At 41.6% G+C, this 17814-nt stretch overlaps 1 protein-coding gene across 1 annotated transcript; it reads right to left on the bottom strand.

Moving 5' to 3' along the window:
• Positions 1 to 567: 567 nt before the first annotated feature.
• Positions 568 to 5765, bottom strand: cnga3a (cyclic nucleotide gated channel subunit alpha 3a). The gene is made up of 5 exons (XM_079506194.1): positions 5731 to 5765; positions 5426 to 5599; positions 3915 to 4016; positions 3716 to 3822; positions 568 to 2450 (listed from the first exon to the last, which is right to left on the bottom strand). The coding sequence occupies exons 1-5, from the start codon at positions 5736 to 5738 to the stop codon at positions 1054 to 1056; spliced, it is 1788 nt and encodes a 595-aa protein (XP_079362320.1). The 5' UTR covers positions 5739 to 5765; the 3' UTR covers positions 568 to 1053.
• Between the last annotated feature and the right edge of the window lie 12049 nt (positions 5766 to 17814).

Here is a 17814-nt window from a genome sequence, read left to right as displayed (position 1 = left end):
CATGTCTTGATTGAAACTTATGTTTCGGTCATACAGAAAAAAGGTTTTGCTCTCCAAATGCATTTTTCTAATTTCCTACTCTAAAATTAGCCTGCTCATCACTAACATCAGTCTTTAACGATTTAATTGGCTTTTTCACATTAGCATTCTACATTTAGAAACAAATTATCCACCGTGTCCTGCATGTGAGTGCCCGTTGTTTTGTCATTTGTTGTGAAGCGCTAATGTTTATAATTATGCAATACAGGATATTTCTCTTCATCTACAAAATGACTAAATAAGAACATCAGAAGTTGTATATTTTAATATATTATTCCTTTTTTAGTTATAATAACATTTCTAAGTCACCATTTCAGAATGCAAAGTGATACTGTGTGTACTGGATGGAACACTGGAGTTTTGATAAACATGGTGCATACAATGAGAATCGATACCAGATTTCATTTGAATAAATGTATGAAATCCATTGCTTTCTACTGTGAGTGCACTGTAGTTCATGATTAACATCCATAGACAAAGACAGACATTAGTCAAGACAGATTAGGCATACAAATAAATACATCCCCCATAACACTAATAAGCCATTTTAATAAAAGGTCTCCCATAATATACAATTTATTTTCCTATACCGTATTTCTTACATGTGACTGATGAAATGATATGCACCATGTCAAGAATATAAATGCACATTGGATATCAATCACAGCTTGAACTTACACTGCACATATTTTGACACATTTTAACAAGGTACAGTACATAAGACAATGCCAGTGGTGATAACAAACAACAATATGTATATAAATAGAAACAATTAAAAAGTGTCATTCTAACATTCTAAGTAGCTTATCAAATGAAAAATAAGCTCTTTTTAGTCCCTGGGTAAATCTATGGATTTTGACCACAAAGTAAAAACAAAGAGGCCTGAAATGTGAAGGTTTTTTCTCTTACTGTAGTTGCAAGACCCAATTGCAAAAAAAAGAAAAGAACACTAAGCATATTTATTCTGTAGAATGAATGGGTTTCTCTGTAAATCAGTTTTCTTCATTTTACAAATTACTGAACTTTTTTGTCCTTGTCAGCAACCACCTCAGACAGGTCCTCAGGCCGCATAGACTTCACCTTGTCCTCCATTTCAGTCACCCTCTTTTTCATCTTTCCCTGGGTCGCTGTGAACTCAGCCATCATTCTGGCAAATCTGTCCTGCATGGTCCCCAGGTTGCCCTCCAGTTTGAGGATCTTCTCCTCAATGTCTTTGGGATCAGCGCCGGCATTGGCCACCGCCTCGTCGATGAGATTGTCTTTCATCAGGATGGCTTTCCCCTTCTCCTCCAGTGCCTTCTTAGCATCCGGATACTCAGTCATTGCTTCAACCAAGTCATCTTTGGACAGCGCAAAGAGGTCTGAGTAGCCCACACTCCTGATGTTGGCTGTCCTCCGATTTCCGGCCTTACTTCCCTTGATGCCCAATATGCTGATCTCTCCGAAGTATGCGCCGTCGCTGAGCACCACAAACTGGGTGACACCGTCGTCGGCCACTACCGCCAGCTTCCCCTCCTTGATGATGTACATCTCTCGGCCGATGTCGCCTTTCTTACAGATGTAGTCTCCGGGACTGAACACTTGCGGCTGCAGCTTGAGCACCAGCTCGATCAACAGACCAGCTTCGCAGTCCTGGAAAATGCGCACTTTCTTCAGTGTGTCCAAATGGACGTTGATGGCAATCTCAGCCTTGAGCTTGTCGGGCAGGTTCTTCAGCACCTCTTTCTCGTCGCATGTCTTCTTCTCCGTCCACAGGTAGTCAAACCACTTGATGACTCGTGCCTCCAGGTCTTTGGTGACCTTGCGGAACTGCATGTACTGCTTTATGGAGTCGATCTTGGCCTGGAAATCGGCACGAGATTTGTTCATGTTGGAGATCATGGCACCTACATTACCAACGATACTAGCGAAAATCAGCACGCCCGTGAGGAAGTCAGCAATGACAAAGACAAATTCAATGTCCTTGACTGGAGGAGGCGTCTCTCCGATTGTAGTCAGAGTGAGGGTGGACCAGTACAGGGAGTAGATGTACATCCTGGCCAGGCGGCCATGCTCCGGGTGACTGATGTTCGGATATACCCACGTGTCCGATCCGAACCCAATGGTTTTGGAGAGAGCAAAGAACATACAGGCGTTCCAGTGGATGATAATGAGAATGTAAAGTACGAGGTTGCTGATACGGAACATATTTGGGAAGCTGGTTCTGGTTTCTGTGCGGTCGAAGAACTCAAACAGCCTATTTATCTTGCTCAGACGGTTTATTCTGAACTCGGGGTTGTTGTAGCCAAACTTCAGAAACAGTAGATCCGTAGGTACCATTGAAAGCATGTCCCACTTGAACTGAGGCGTTGTTCGGTATTTATCTCTCAACTTCTTGGTGTCTTTCACAATCAGGCCTTGTTCCAGGTAACCTGTTGGAATGTAAATAGAATCAAGTCTATAATTCAGTGGTTCTCTTTTTCATGTCACCTGCATTATATTGTGCAAAGGGACCCCCGCATAAGATTTGTGTTGTTTCAAAGGTATTCCAAAATGTTCCATATTTGTATATTTTTATTTAGCCAATGTACTAGCTAGCTCACAACATGTCGCACACATACATTAGCTAGTTTAGCTGGGGAACCCCTGGAACCTCCTGAAGGACCCCTGGGGGTCCCATGACCCCAGTTTGAGAACCACTGGCCTTATTCAAGAATGGCATTACAGAGGTAACTAGAAAAAGTGTCCCTCGGGGGACAAGTCTCCACCAGGATAGGATTGTTTTTGGAAAAATATCAAGTGGCATTTCTTCCTCAGCCTAGTGGGAATATGCTTGCACAGTTTCACCGCAGTCGGACGCTGTTTTAATGATTCGCAGCATCTTGTACTAAACTTTGGAAGACAATCTTAGCCAATCAGAATGGAATATGAGAAATCAAACAGATCCGTCTTGATCACATGACTATGGAGATCATGTGTACCGATTTACATGAAATGTGGATAAAATCTGAAGGAGTAATATAAACAAATATGTTTTACATAGGTTGGCCTCCTGGTGGTGCTATAAAGAGCAGATGTGAAAATGTCAGGTTAAAGGTTTTTCCTTGGCCTCTAGGGAGTGTGCATACAAAGTTTTACACACATCAGTGCAGTTAAAACACGAATGGGCCATTTATAGCGTCACCATGAGGCTGTGGTGAAAAGGTTCAAGTGGCATTTCTTCCTCTGCCTAGTGGGAATGTGCATGCGAGATTTCCCTCAAATTACACTCTGCGGACCAATCCTGCAAACTTTGGAACGCCATCTTAGCCAATGGGGATGGAATATGCGGGGAAGCGGACAGGTCCGTGTTGATAACATGACTATAGAGATAGTGTATACCGATTTCTGTGATGTATGGATAAAATGTGTACGAGTAATGACGGACGGACGGGCACGAGTGCAAAACATACGGGGTGCATACTTAGTTTAGACTAGTTATTGGTTAGACATGGGTTAAGGTTAGGTTTAGGTGTGCTGCCCCGTGGGAGGTTAGGGTTAGGGTGAGGGTTTGAGATAGGTTGTAGTTGTAGGACTAATTACTGGTCTAACCAAATGACTAGTCTAAACTAAGTACTGTCTAAACTAAGTACTGTGTGGCCTGGTGGAGACAATGATATACATACACCTGCTTCAGGGGGAAATTCTGGATCCTGACCTGTTCGTGATCTGACGAATGTGTCGGTGTAGTAGATAAAATCTGCAGTAAAGTCCAGAAATAGCCATAGTTTTGTGTAATTGGCCTGGAGATCATTAAAGCAGGCCCTATGAAGGAAAGGAAGGAGAAGCATTAGATTGTTTTGTGCTAACCGTACAGAGCAATGAATAAAGGTAGGTCTGTATGAAACAGCGAATACCTGGTCACAATCATCATTAAGTTATAAAACACTGGTGCGGCAATGACAGTGAGCCATCTGTAGTATAGATCACTTGATGTATCCATGATCCAAGGATCTTTCCTAAAAGAACAACAACATGGTTAGGAAAATTCATCTCTAGGTGTTATTTGCAAAAGTGCAACATGTGTAAGACTGTAGACAATCCTATGTCTAAACCTCAATCATTGTGTGGCGTTGCTGCTCGCCGAAAATGTGATGCAATGCCTTGGGTTTGTCGCTTGAAAATCATTTATGTTCCATGAGTGACGTATAAGTTAAGCTTAATTTTCCCATGTGTATTATGTACTGGAACCACCAAAACCATTCGCAGTGACATACTTACGCTGGCTCCACTTTCTTTTTATCATCTTTTTTATCATCCTTCTTGTCATCTTTTTTCTCGTCCTTTTTCTCGTCCTTTTTCTCGTCCTTCTTCTCATCCTTCTTCTCGTCCTTCTTCTCGTCCTTCTTCTCGTCCTCCTTCTTGTCCCCGTCTTTCTTCTCCTCTTTTTTCTCCTCATCCTTTTTCTCATCTTTTTTCTCATCCTCTTTCTTGTCGTCTTTTTTGCTACAGATCACACATTGAGCCGTTATGTGGTTGGGACGGGTGGAGGAGGAGGTCTACTGAGGAGCTACTATGTGACTATATCCTATCCACAGCACTGTAAAACCGGGATGCTGTTTAGGGTTCCTCCGGAGGAAGATGTGGTGCACATTTAGTCCAGCAGATGGCAACGTTACACAGCTGTGCTTGTAGTGAGCCTATGCTATCTTTATTTTGCTATTGCCACTTAGAGTAGTTGCCACATTTATTTACTCAACAAGAAATGTAACAGCCATAAATTGTTTATTAAAAGGCCAAATTAAATTCAAATCAGTCTGCAACATTAATGCTGATGGCTAAATCCACACAACCACAGTCACAAGCATTTACTTGTGTAGACGGGAAGTTACCGGTAATGCATGACAGGACACTGGGCACATCAAACTATACAATTCTAAGCAAAAACAACTAGGCCAGTTGCTGCATTAATACTGCACTACCATATATCTATTTGCACATTTGAACCAAAATGTGTAGGCTACTAAAGGCTATTATGCTATAATTCCTCTTTCTAATATGCTACAGTTATATCTATTTTCAGATCCACATACACACTTACTTACTCTGTGTTGTTGCAGTTATTCATGTTGTAAATGGCGAGTGGCCACTTACAAAGATGACTACAAAAAAGAAGACATTTTGTAATGCTTACACCTTACATCATACATTTGTAGCCTTAAAAGAAAACATCCCACGTACTCGGCTATGCGCTGTACCGTTTGCCCTTGACTGAAATTCACTCTTAGCTCCACTCAGCACAACTATTATTTTACTTGTTGGTGAGTCACCAGAGGGTATGACATTAGTTTGCAACCTCTTGATGTCATTGGAAAGCAAAATGATTCGGGTGACCAACTAACTTTTAACACCTTTGTACACTACTTACTTTCTCTTACGGAGGGTCTCATTCTGACCCATAGACTGGATGTTGCTCTCTCGACTCGAGACATCTTTGAGGTCAGGTCCTCTAAAGCGTTCCAGGAAGGAATCGGGCCTCTCCACCTCGCGGTGCACTCTGTGAGATGCCCAGTTCCGCAGCATGAACAGGAAGTGAGAGAGCCTAGAGGATCAGTAGTGGGAAAGGCAGTACACAGTAACACCTGTCTAGGGCCTAGGCAGTAGGCAGCCATACATACGGCACAAACTGTACAGTTAAATGTGCTACAAAGTACAAACACTTGTAGACAGTACCTGGCCATGGCTCCGTCACCTGCAAATGAGTCTCTGTGGGAATCTGGCAGTCTGCTGGCAGTGGTGGCTAAAGACATAGCTCCCTCTCCTTCTTCACAGAGAGATTGAGCCCTGGAAGATAGCGGGTGGGAAATGAATGGCATGTTAATGAGGGGTGCATATTTCAGAGTATCATGCATGACAATCTTCATTCATTTGATTTAAATCTGACTATATGGACAGATGGTTTGCGCTTTATTATGGGTGTCCGCTTTTCTCCAGAATCAATTAGACAAATATTAGACAAATAATAAACTTCTAATGTCATTGGCCAGTTGATGGTTTATTCTATTCCAAATATTTTACAGTAAATGTTTTGCATGTTCTTTAACTTATTTTTGTCCATTTAAAACATAATATACTGTGCAGTACTTCTAATATATTACCTGACAATGTTAGTGGTAAAGATAAAACCATGCACAAATCAATGCAATGTATAACATCACCAGCTACCCACCCCCCATCCCAATCTCAGGTGTCATAATTCTGATGTACTGTATGTTAATATGTTGAATTCTAATGTATGTTAGTAAGTATGTTGAGAGAAATGGTATTTATTTTGGATTTGATACAAAATCCTGAACTTTGATGCCTTTAGTCACTGTGAACAAAACCATAACATTTGGAACAGTAATACAAGTCTTCTGTGTTATGGCCAAACCTGCTCTCCCCATTTTCAATGACGACCACATCATCATCTGGTGTGCAGATGGATAGCCTCTGTCGCGATGACAGGACTTGCTCTGTGTGGATTTTCGCCATGTTCTCTTGTCTAGCTGGCTCTGCTGGCCTGGAAATTGGACATCAAGACAAAATGTATCAGTATTACTATATCACTATCAGTTGGATTTGTTTGTGAGATAATACATTTTACTCTAATATGTCTATGTGTGTTGACTTTGAAAATAGCTCTACTTCTTAAAAGCTCAGCACGTCCCTGAGGATAGCTGATTTTACATTCTTATCTTAAGATAAAGGGAAGCCCTGAGACGTGGGATACAGCATGTGCTGAGCATGTGTTTACTGAAACCAATTTTCACTCAGTGTAGAAACTAAAAATACATCCTGATTAGCCTATGTCTTAACTCCAAACAGGATCAGTGCACTGTGAAAGATCACCTCGGGTTTAAAGGCCATACTCTCTTGTATGAAGTATAAGTCTATTAGGCCCACTGCTCACTTAAAGACCAAATACTGAGGACAGAATTACTCCTTAGTTCTGTTAATGGAAATAACAGGAATTCCATTCCATTGAACAAAACGTCCACTTCATTGTGATAAAACACAGTTGCATTTATTATGATGTAACTCTGAGAGTTTTGAGGTTTAGGCTTGGGAAAGAGTCATATATATTAAGCTATCTTATTTATATTTTAGAACCAATTTGTCTTTTAGTATGCTGGGCTGGTGGATGTACACAGAGCTTGATTGTGAAATACTATTTCAGAGAGTGACTTGGCCTATAGGCCTACAGTAGAGCTTACTGAACTAATGATGAGGTGCGACTCAATAAAATATGCCATCAAAATTTCCATGCCTTTGTTTAACCACTTACCGGTAAACCTATATAGGCCTACTTCCTTGACCGGGCTCCCCCAGGGAGTCCTTGGCCCCCTCCTTTTTTCCCTCTACATCAAATCTCTTCGTATAGGAAATAGCCTATCCAATGTTATGAGATTGTAGATCTTCTATTTTTGAGGAATGTTATAGGCCTACTATTTCACAGAATATGAGATTGTAGATCTGCTATTTTTGAGGAATGTTATAGGCCTACTATTTCACAGAATATATATATATATATGACATGCCCAGAATCTGCATGGTGCCAGTTAATAAGAGTGGATCACTGATCTCTGCATATTATGCCATGTGCGTTGTAGCACGTGTACACATGTAGATTAGTGCTAATACCAGGGAGTTAACCAACCCCCACCTAGTTAAATAACGCTGTCAGAAAAGGGTTGGAAACGAGGTGTTTGCAGTGTGACTAAATGTAAACTTCAGTGTGTTAATTGAGACACATATAAAAAACGTGTGTTTATTTAATCACATTTAGTGATTTGTGTGTGGGTGTTCTGAGGGATTTGTTTATCTTATTGGAATCATATTGTAATAATGTATTAACAAGTGTGACTGACAAGTATAGGGCAATTTATCATTATGACATGAGACTATTGCCTGGAATTCTGGATATCATATTAAATATCATGATATCATATGGCATGTTCATTTCCCTGGTGTTAAAGTCTGCATTACTGTAAAGTGGTGTAGTTTTCTGACCAGCTGTTTACCTTGACATGTACATAGTTATTATATAGGCATTAGGCTACTGATGATTATTCATCAGAAATCTCACAGTGTACATATTTTTGTGAAAGCACAAATAGTCATCCCCACAATATCATCACAATATCAATAGGCTTTTGAGGTATTTGGTCGAACATATAGCCTATAGGCCTATTGTGATTTTTGATTTAAAAAAAAAATATATAATATCACCCAGCTAGGCAGGCCTACAGGTATCTGCACTGGTCTAGAGATTATTGTAGCCTGGTAAGTTCCACTTCAATTTATCTGTTACAAATTCACATTCACAGTAAGATCCCTTTTCCACCGGTTGGGAACCGGTTCAGTTCAGAACAATGCAGTTTTTAGTGCCAGAGCACTAAAGCCAGACCTCCAAAATTGGAACATTAATTATGAATTGAGTGTGCAAAACCATACCATATGAAATTGTCAATATAAGTCAATATGATAACCCTTCCACAGTAGTAGCTTTTTCATATTTTCTATTTTTGAGTGGTGTAAACCACTCCTACGACTGGCTTTGTTAGTCTGTCTGCTCAAAAAATGAGCATGGTTGCTACCTTCACCCAGTTCACCCGGGTGTGATTTCATTACGTCAGACATTACGTCAGACCACAGCTGATCAGGCTATATAAGACCTTACACCACTCAGTTCACACGGGTGTGATTTTTTTTACATATTTTCCTACATAATGCCCAATTTGAATATTTAAATGTAGGGTTAGGGTTAGAAAATGTGTAATGGAATAAATCACTGTGTTCGTGTAAGTTTCACCCTATTCACCTATATCACGTATAGGTCTAAGGTGAAAATTACAAAATGTGAATATGAAAAAGCTATATGTGGAAGGGTTATCATATATTAATTTACTTATATTGATCCTATATATAAACAATTTAATATAGGGTTGGTTTTGCCCACTCAATTCATAATTAATGTTCCAATTTTGGAGGTCTGGCTCATGGACTAAAAACTGGTTCTGAACTGAACCGGTTCCCCGCCGGTGGAAAAGGGGCCTTAATTGTAATGCTTCTTCTGTACTGCTGAATAGGCTATATCTATAGGCTAAATGCACATTTTGTGAACTGAAAGAGGGATTCCCCCCTATTTAATTTATATTCTAAGTCTTCCTCAAAATAGGCTTGCCTATATAATAGCCTACTGATAGTTGACATATAAACAGGCCTTGAATCAACATTTGTCCTACCTCGTAATATGCGCTTTATTTTGGTCCAATAGCTTTCTCAGAAGACATCACTGCTGTCAGAATAGCCTAAACAACACCATTTGACAGAAACACGTTCAGTCGCCGTGCACCATAATGGTTTCAGAAGGACCCATTTGCAATTAGCCTTTCTAGACCATTATGTTCAAATTGCAAAATTGTTTGGTTTATGTTGTGGGGTAGGCTATTCTACAGTAGCCTACCTATGGTTTCTGTTGTTCTGTGACATGCTTGCAACCCAACATTAACATACTGTTTTAGCCTAAAATGTGACTATAGCTGCAAAGCTGCAATTAAATAGGCCTATACCTAGGCTATACCTTAAAATGTGCATTTCAAACTACAGCAAAGTTTCTCAGCAGCCACACTCGGCTCAGAGTCAGATATGAGATGCCTCACCTTGACGAAGCCTCCTCACGCAGAATGTTGCGAGCCGACCGAACGCATTATTCCTCTCATGCTGATGGTGTATAATCCCATTTTTTGGTATCGAAAAGTAAACCTTTATCCTATGAAATATTTCCAATTTTGTTTCGAGATAAAGAGTCATCAAATTAGTATTGCCAATGCCACCTGAGCGCTATACTTTCCAAGATCACATCACCAGCTGTCAGTCAGCACAGCAGACAGCGCGCGGCCAATGGGTGGAGCCCAGTCGAGCCAGTGAGCCACCTCTGAGTTACTCATCTCTGAGTATCCTCATGTTCTCAGCTGTAGTGCATGTATAGGCCTAGTGATGCCATTAACGAACCCATAGTCTCCACTCACCAGGGACAAACGTGTTTGGCTGAGTGATGAGGACTCGGAGATGTGAATACACGCTCTATAGCTGCTAATATACGTCCGTGCAGGTTCCCAAACTTTTTTGAAGAGATATGCCAGGGACCACCAAAGAGAAGATTTTTTACTATAGCAGAGATTCTCAACCATTTTAATTTCAATAGACCCCCAGTTTGATATGGCTTAGTCTACGGACCCTTATTTAATAACGTTTCTATCTCTGGGACCCCCAATTTATATTGTAAAATCAATGTTAATTTAGAGTGTACAAATGGAACCAAATAGACCCGGTCCATTTGGTTCCATTTGTACACTCAGAGTTACAGACCCATAGGGGTCCATTTGGTTCCAAACTATCATTTAGCTGGGAGTGGGGACCCCCTGGAACTCCCTCAAGGACCCCTGGGGCTCCCCGGACCCCACACTTATTATTATTATAAAATATATTACATGCACATTTAAAAAAAAAATCACACCCGTGTGAACTGAGTGGTGTAAGGTCTGTCTGACGTAATGAAATCATGTCTGACGTAATGAAATCACACCCGGGTGTGATTTCATTACCTGGCTTTGTTTGTGCAGAAAAAATGAGCATGGTTGCTATGTTCACCCTGTTCACCCGGGTGTGATTTCATTACGTCATTACAACAGGGTGAACATAGCAACCATGCTCATTTTTTCTGCACAAAAAAGCCAGTTGTAGGAGTGGTTTACACCACTCAAAAATAAAAGACACAGGTGCATTTCATCATGGATATAGAGAGCATCAATTAATCCTTTATACATCAAATTCATAAAACAATAATAACTAGAAATGCACTCTGTCGAGCTGCCAACTTGCGCTTTGCACACAAGTTGGCCTACTTGTGCGCAAGCAGAGCTCGCAACTTATCTCTGACTCTTGAACTTGCATTCTGTTTGGCACCCCGGCTCTCCACCGTCAACTACTATATAAGCAGACCCCAATGAAGTTATTGAAACATCTGACATATATAGTTAATATATACTATAAACTTAAATTGGTTACGTCATCCACATACCTCTTTTAAACATGTTTTTACATAAACACACATTACGTTGTCCTGATTGGCCGAGCAACGTCACCAACACAAGGAGGCGATCCAAAGGGTCAAAGGGACCACCGACATACGTAGCAAGCTGCCAACTCACGCTCTGATTGGCCGAGTGACGCACCGAAGTACGCACGCAGCGCACTGATTGGCCGAGGGTGCCACCGACATACGCAGCCGAAAACAGTACTTGCGCACGCTCTGCTCATGCAAGTAATTAGTGCACTATATTTTAACAGTGAATGGTTGTAGTCCATACATGGGCAACTGGTCTGCCCGGGGGCCACATGCGGCCCCCACCTTCACTTAATGTGGCCCTCAGGTATCAGAATACTGATATATTATTGATTTGCAAACATGACCCGCTTTAATTACTTCAGTCTAAATTATAGTAGCTTAATGAGTAGTATTAAAATGTTATTGTCTTTTTTTATGTCCAATGTATTTGTATTTAGTTTATAAAGTTAACATATAATAACATGTATAATATAATATATTTGAAATTAAATAAAAATGTTACTTTTCAGGATTCCAATTGAAAAATAGCAAAACATTATTCAGGATTTCAATTCAAATAGGCCTAATAGCAAAAATAGCTGATCTACAAGCTCAAAGCGCGTCGCACTGCGGCGTGTTTTGAGCTTGTAGATCGGCTATTTTTGCTAAGACCGTAATATGCAATGTGGCCCTCTGGAGTGAGTGTGAAAATATAGTGGCTCTCTCCATCGTCAAAGTTGTCCACCCCTGTCTACATTTCACAAACCAACAACCATGATCATTTTGTACATTACAATAATTGTTATAGCTCACCGGGGCAAGGGTGTCTGAACATCCAATGACCTTGTAGATCACTGATGTTGATGTGTCTTGGTTGCAACTGTTTTAACTGTGTGTTAAAACCTGTCTGAATTCTATTCAGCCAATTGAGCCAAGCTTGCATCGTAACTTGATGAGCAAGCAATCTGTGAGATTAGGTCGGAATGAGAAAGCACCATTACGTGGGCGGCTGGGCGCTAGATCACAACATTTCACCCAGTGTCTCCACGCACACTGAGGCCGCCATGATCATCCCGAGGCATAAGGTTAAAAGAGAAATCCCTTGACAATCTGCAGCGCCACTAATCCCAGCTTAGACTTGAGTACCTCTTTGAGCCACCTATAATGTCCCTTCATGGACATGGTCACTGGAGGCAATATTTCACTTTGAAATAAAGTTTTCCTTCGTGCCCAGCTAATTTCATATAACTTTATGAACTGCCTACATTCATGATAATGCTAATGCAGAACCTTGATAATAGTGTTTATCTGTATCTTCTGTGGTCTTATGTTTCATGCTAAATGACATACAGTACAAACTTACAACAAAGCTACGTATATTGTGCTATTTATGTATGCTATGAAATGGTGCCTGAATATCAGTGGTTACTATGGAGCCTTGATGACTGAACACTTGAATTTCTGCATAGGGATCAACAAGCTCTAACCTATTTTATTATATTTTATTTGATCAACCAATTGAGATTTCATTTTAAACACGGCTAAATCTCATGTACTTTTATGACCGGGGTCCACCTAGGGTCAATCCTGGGCCCCCCCTGGGGCTCCATCTTACGCCACCCTTATCCCTTATACCTAAACTAATTTGCCATTTTTTACTATTTTAAAAAACCTTTTAAAATAGTTCAACTAGCCGATCTACATTGAGACATTGTGAGCTTGTAGATCGGCTATTTGTACTATTTTAAAAGGTTTTTTTAAATAGTAAAAAATTGCAAATTAGTTTAGGGATAAGGGATAAGGGGTGGCACAAGAATAGCCCCAAATCTCTTCGACGGAAATAGCTGAAGCAAAAGAAGATTGTCATTGGGAGCCATAAATAAGAATAGGACTGGAATAGACATAAAGATTGTCTCTAGTGAGTGGGTTTACGTGGGCGGCTGTGGCTCAGGAGGTAGAGCAGGTCGTCCAATGATCCATGGGTCGGTGGTTTGAATCCCGGCTCCTCCTGTCTACATGTCGAAGTGTCCTTGGGCAAGACACTGAACCCCAAATTGCTCCCGATGTGCTGGATGGTACCTTGCATGGCTTCCGCCGCAATCGGTGTATGAATGTGTGTGAATGGGTGAATGTAATGCACAATCTATGTAAAGCGCCTTGGATAAAGGCGCTATATAAATGCACCATTTACCATTTACCATTTACGTTTAAGCATGGAAAGTGCAACCCTTTCTCCTATAGGGGTTGCTATAACACTGGAGGGTTCTCAAACCATTCCATGTCACGGACCCCCTTGCCATTGTCCCCTATGTGATAATAGTTTGTGACATGGATCCCATACAAGATTTTCTTTGTTAAAATGTAAAATGTAATCCTCTCTTACCCCACTTTGAGAAACAATGGCCTGCAAGCAACACTCTGGCACCTTACTAGGTGCTACTATGATTGCTTTTTGTACTGCATTGGATTGATGCAAACAGGTTAATTTCGTTGTGTGTTCAATGACAAAATAAAATCCATCCATCCATCCATCCATCCATCCATCCATCCATCCAGGCACTCTGGGACAGGCTCCATAATTACTACTGATTTGAGTATACTTCCTACAAATGGTCATATTTCCCTAAATATCTCATTGTTATCCAGCTGCAGTTGTAGGTTAAAATTGAATGTTGCCATGGCAAAACAAATTAGTGAGCCACTGTGCAATCACAATCACAACCCCTCTTTCCCCAACCCCATTATGTCTATGGTATCCAGGTGCATTGAGATCTTTTGAAAGCCTCTTTACATGGCAGCCAGAAGGCACATGGTAATTATTGCAATATAAAGCACCTGTTTCATCATGACACATATAGTCTCTGCTTTGTCACAGCTTCACTCTATTTGTAAGTCAATCAATTCCTGTATCCCAGTACAGTGATGAACTACCACCTCAAGTTACAGCAGGTATAGGTATGTAGAAAACATTATAATCCCTCCTGCATGGGGAATTAATTACAGTGTCATCATACTAATGAAAAGATCTCTTGTCAACGGTTTGAGGCAACAAACTGCAGACACAAGTCTCGGAATCGGGATCACAGGGGAGGCCCCCAGCAACCAGGACTGGAACTTCAAGGCCCAAGTCTTTGAGCCAAGGACTGGGATTGAAGAAGACGAGGACAACTTCAGATCCACAGAGTGACTGGTTAGTACTTGGCAAACACCTGCCTTTGGTCATGTGGGCCTATCAGTGATTCATTATGACCTTCCCTAGTATTCCCAAATTAAGTATTCTGGTTTGGTACTACCTACTGCTTGTGTTGGTGCTTCCTCGTAATAACCCAGTCCTCCACGGCCATTACAGTATTGTGACCACAATTTTCGGAACCCACCAAATTGTATTTTCTGCACACAATGTAATTTTGTTTTCCTCATTTTAGTGTAATTCGTACACACACTAGGAAAGACTGTCAGGGCAACAAGGGTTAGCAACCACTTTTGCAGCACTCGCAAGAGGGCACCAAGCAAGCTATACAGAACGTACACATGAGCAATACCCCCAGAGTCTCCAGAGAGGAGGGGAGGAAGAGAGACTCGATAGGACAGATTCAACAACAACGACAGTGACACAGACGCAGAGATGGCTTCCTTGACTCAAATACACCAGAGTAAGGCCAAGTGTGGACAAGGACGGACACATGCACACCGCACAGACGAACAGTCTGGTGAGACGTAGGAGGACACTAGGCAGGAAGCAAACCATAATCATATAGAGACCTCTCAGTGCTATCACCCAAGAACACACAAGGCAGAGAGAGCTTCCTGTTAGTTCTGGCATGAGAGAAAAGGACAGTGAGCAGGTCTGCGGGGGGGTGCCCTGGGCGCGGTGGTCGCTGGGGTGTGGTCAGCACTGGTTTGCTGCACCTGGCCGGCAGGCTTCTACGTTCCCTGTTGGCCAGGTGTGGCCCTCTCTCGCGGTGATGGCTGCGCCCGGGGCGCCCTGCCGTGGACTTGTCTATAGCTGGAAGCCTGGAGGAGAGGGGCAGTGACTTGGCCAATCACTGCTGACCCACCAACTTGAGAGTGTAGTGGTTGAGGGCTGAAACACTCTAAGAAGGTTGGAGACCACTTGATGACCTCTCCTCCAGGCCAAGGCTTCATCCATTAGAAATGGATTATATTTGCATCTTTGATGTATTTACAAACATACCTTTTGTAAGTTATTTTATTTGGTTGCACACAAGATACTTCCCTCATACCAATTTGTCCATCATGACCTCATTTAGATTAATTTGTGCCGTTGTTTTGATCATTCATGTGCATCATGTACATTTAATTTCACTCCAGCCCTGCTCTCACTGTCCATCCCTCCTGCATCCTTATTTGGCCACCTTCAAGGGGACCACAACCAAATACAGTATGCTGTGTGTGTATACCAACTCTAAAGCAAGGGGACCACAACCAAATACAGTATGCTGTGTGTGTATACCAACTCTAAAGCAAGGGGACCACAACCAAATACAGTATGCTGTGTGTGTATACCAACTCTAAAGCAAGGGGACCACAACCAAATACAGTATGCTGTGTGTGTATATACCAACTCTAAAGCAAGGGGACCACAACCAAATACAGTATGCTGTGTGTGTATACCAACTCTAAAGCAAGGGGACCACAACCAAATACAGTATGCTGTGTGTGTATATACCAACTCTAAAGCAAGGGGACCACAACCAAATACAGTATGCTGTGTGTGTATACCAACTCTAAAGCAAGGGGACCACATGCTGCATATCCACTCACTCTAAAGAAAGCCTGCTCAAGTACAGCTAAGCTAGCCACCCCCTTGTGTGTGTCTGCAAGTAGCCTATATTCAATTTAGATATTTTAGCTTGTTTGGTGGCAGGGCCTCTAAATGAGTGTGGCCCCTGGTCAGGCATCGTCAGACCTCCATGCTCCAGCCGATTACTTTACCACCAGGACATCCTCCATAGAGTACACATGCAATACCCAGGCCAACCACATCACTGCATGGTTCTTTTTAGAGGTTAATTGTCTCCACCAGGCCGAAGGCATGGAAGGCATGGGGAGAGAGTATGTTTTGCACTCCGTCCGTGTGTATGTGTCCGTCCTTCCTTCCGTCCGTCTGTGTACAGCGAATCTCCGGCACCGTTAACCCGGTCGATGCCAAACTTTGCACACACACTCCCTGGATGCCAACGATGAACCTCTGCCCCACATTTTCCAGAACGGCCTGTTATAGCGCCACCATGAGGCAGCTTTTCACATTTTTTACCTAAAACTGCACCGATCTGCGTGAAACGTTGCATGCACACTCCCTAGAGGCCAAGGACAAACCTTTGACCTGCATTTTCCGCATCTGCCTTTTATAGCGCCACCAGGAGGCCGACTTTTGTAAAACACATTTTTTGATATTACTCCTCCAGATTCTGTCCAAAAATCTCACAAATCGTTACACAGTATCTCTATGGTCATGTGCTCAAGTCGGATCTGTCTGATATTTCATATTCCATCCTAATTGGCTATAATTGGCTTTCACAGTTTGCAAGATTGCCCCGTTTTGAACAATAGCCTCAAATCATGAACGCAGCATGCAATTTACGTGAAATCTTTCACACATTTTCTTACTAGGCTGAGGAATATATCCCACCCTTTTCACATTGGCCTGTTATAGCGCCACCAACAGGTTGATTTTTGCAAAACACATTTTTGGAACAAAATGCCTCAAATCATCCAATTGCCATCAAAGGCGTATGAAGAAATGGCAATCGGTACACATGATCTCTGTAGTCATGTGATCAAGACGAGTCTGTTGGATTTCTCAGATTGTACACTGATTGGCTAAGATTGCCTTCCAAAGTTTTCAGGAGTGGCCCGTTTTGTACAAAATGCTGCACATGTCCTGCTCATCCAGAATTATATCCTCAGAGATGCTATGAGTGATCTGGCTCTGCATTTCCTCAACAAAATGAAGAAAATTGTTGCAAAAACAAATACAAAAAAACATCCTCCTAAACATTTTGCCAAACATCACACACACTCCTATCCTCCTGGTGGAGACCTGTTCCCGGAAGGGCACTTTTTCTAGTTCTCTACTGGTTCTTCATCTTAGTTTAGGCACATCTAATGGTTCTATAATCTATAGAGTATAGGGTAGTACTGTAAGGGCTATATCTTGCGCCACCCCTTAACCCTTATCCTTAAACGTATTTGCCATTTAGTTCAAATAGCCGATCTACAAGCTCACAACATCTTGATGTAGATCGGCTAGTTGAACTATTTTAAAATGACAAATAAGTTTAGGGATAAGGGATAAGGGTGGCGCAAGATGGAGCCCTATATAGCCACGATTTGACAAAGGTGCTAAGATAGGCACTATACAGAAGAGGTTCCCCTAATATTATAAACTAGTTTTAATGCTATTTAGCATCATTTTGTGCATGGTGTGCCTGATTCCGGAGAGTGACCAGGAGAAATGACTACCAAGGGTGAAGAGAGCAGTGGAGAGTGGAAGAAAATATATATTGTGCACAGAAATGGAGAGACGCGAAATGAACATAACAATGGGATGAATTCAACAAACCAAGGGAACAAAATGTAATGTGTGCACACAAATTAAACTAAATCAAGATAACTTAAAAATAAGAAGCTGAACAAAAAAT

The sequence above is a fragment of the Electrona antarctica genome (assembly GCF_951216825.1).
Source record: "Electrona antarctica genome assembly, chromosome: 7".
Lineage (NCBI taxonomy): Eukaryota > Metazoa > Chordata > Actinopteri > Myctophiformes > Myctophidae > Electrona > Electrona antarctica.
Note: the sequence above shows the minus strand (reverse complement) of the source record. Positions and strands in the feature narration are given on the sequence as shown.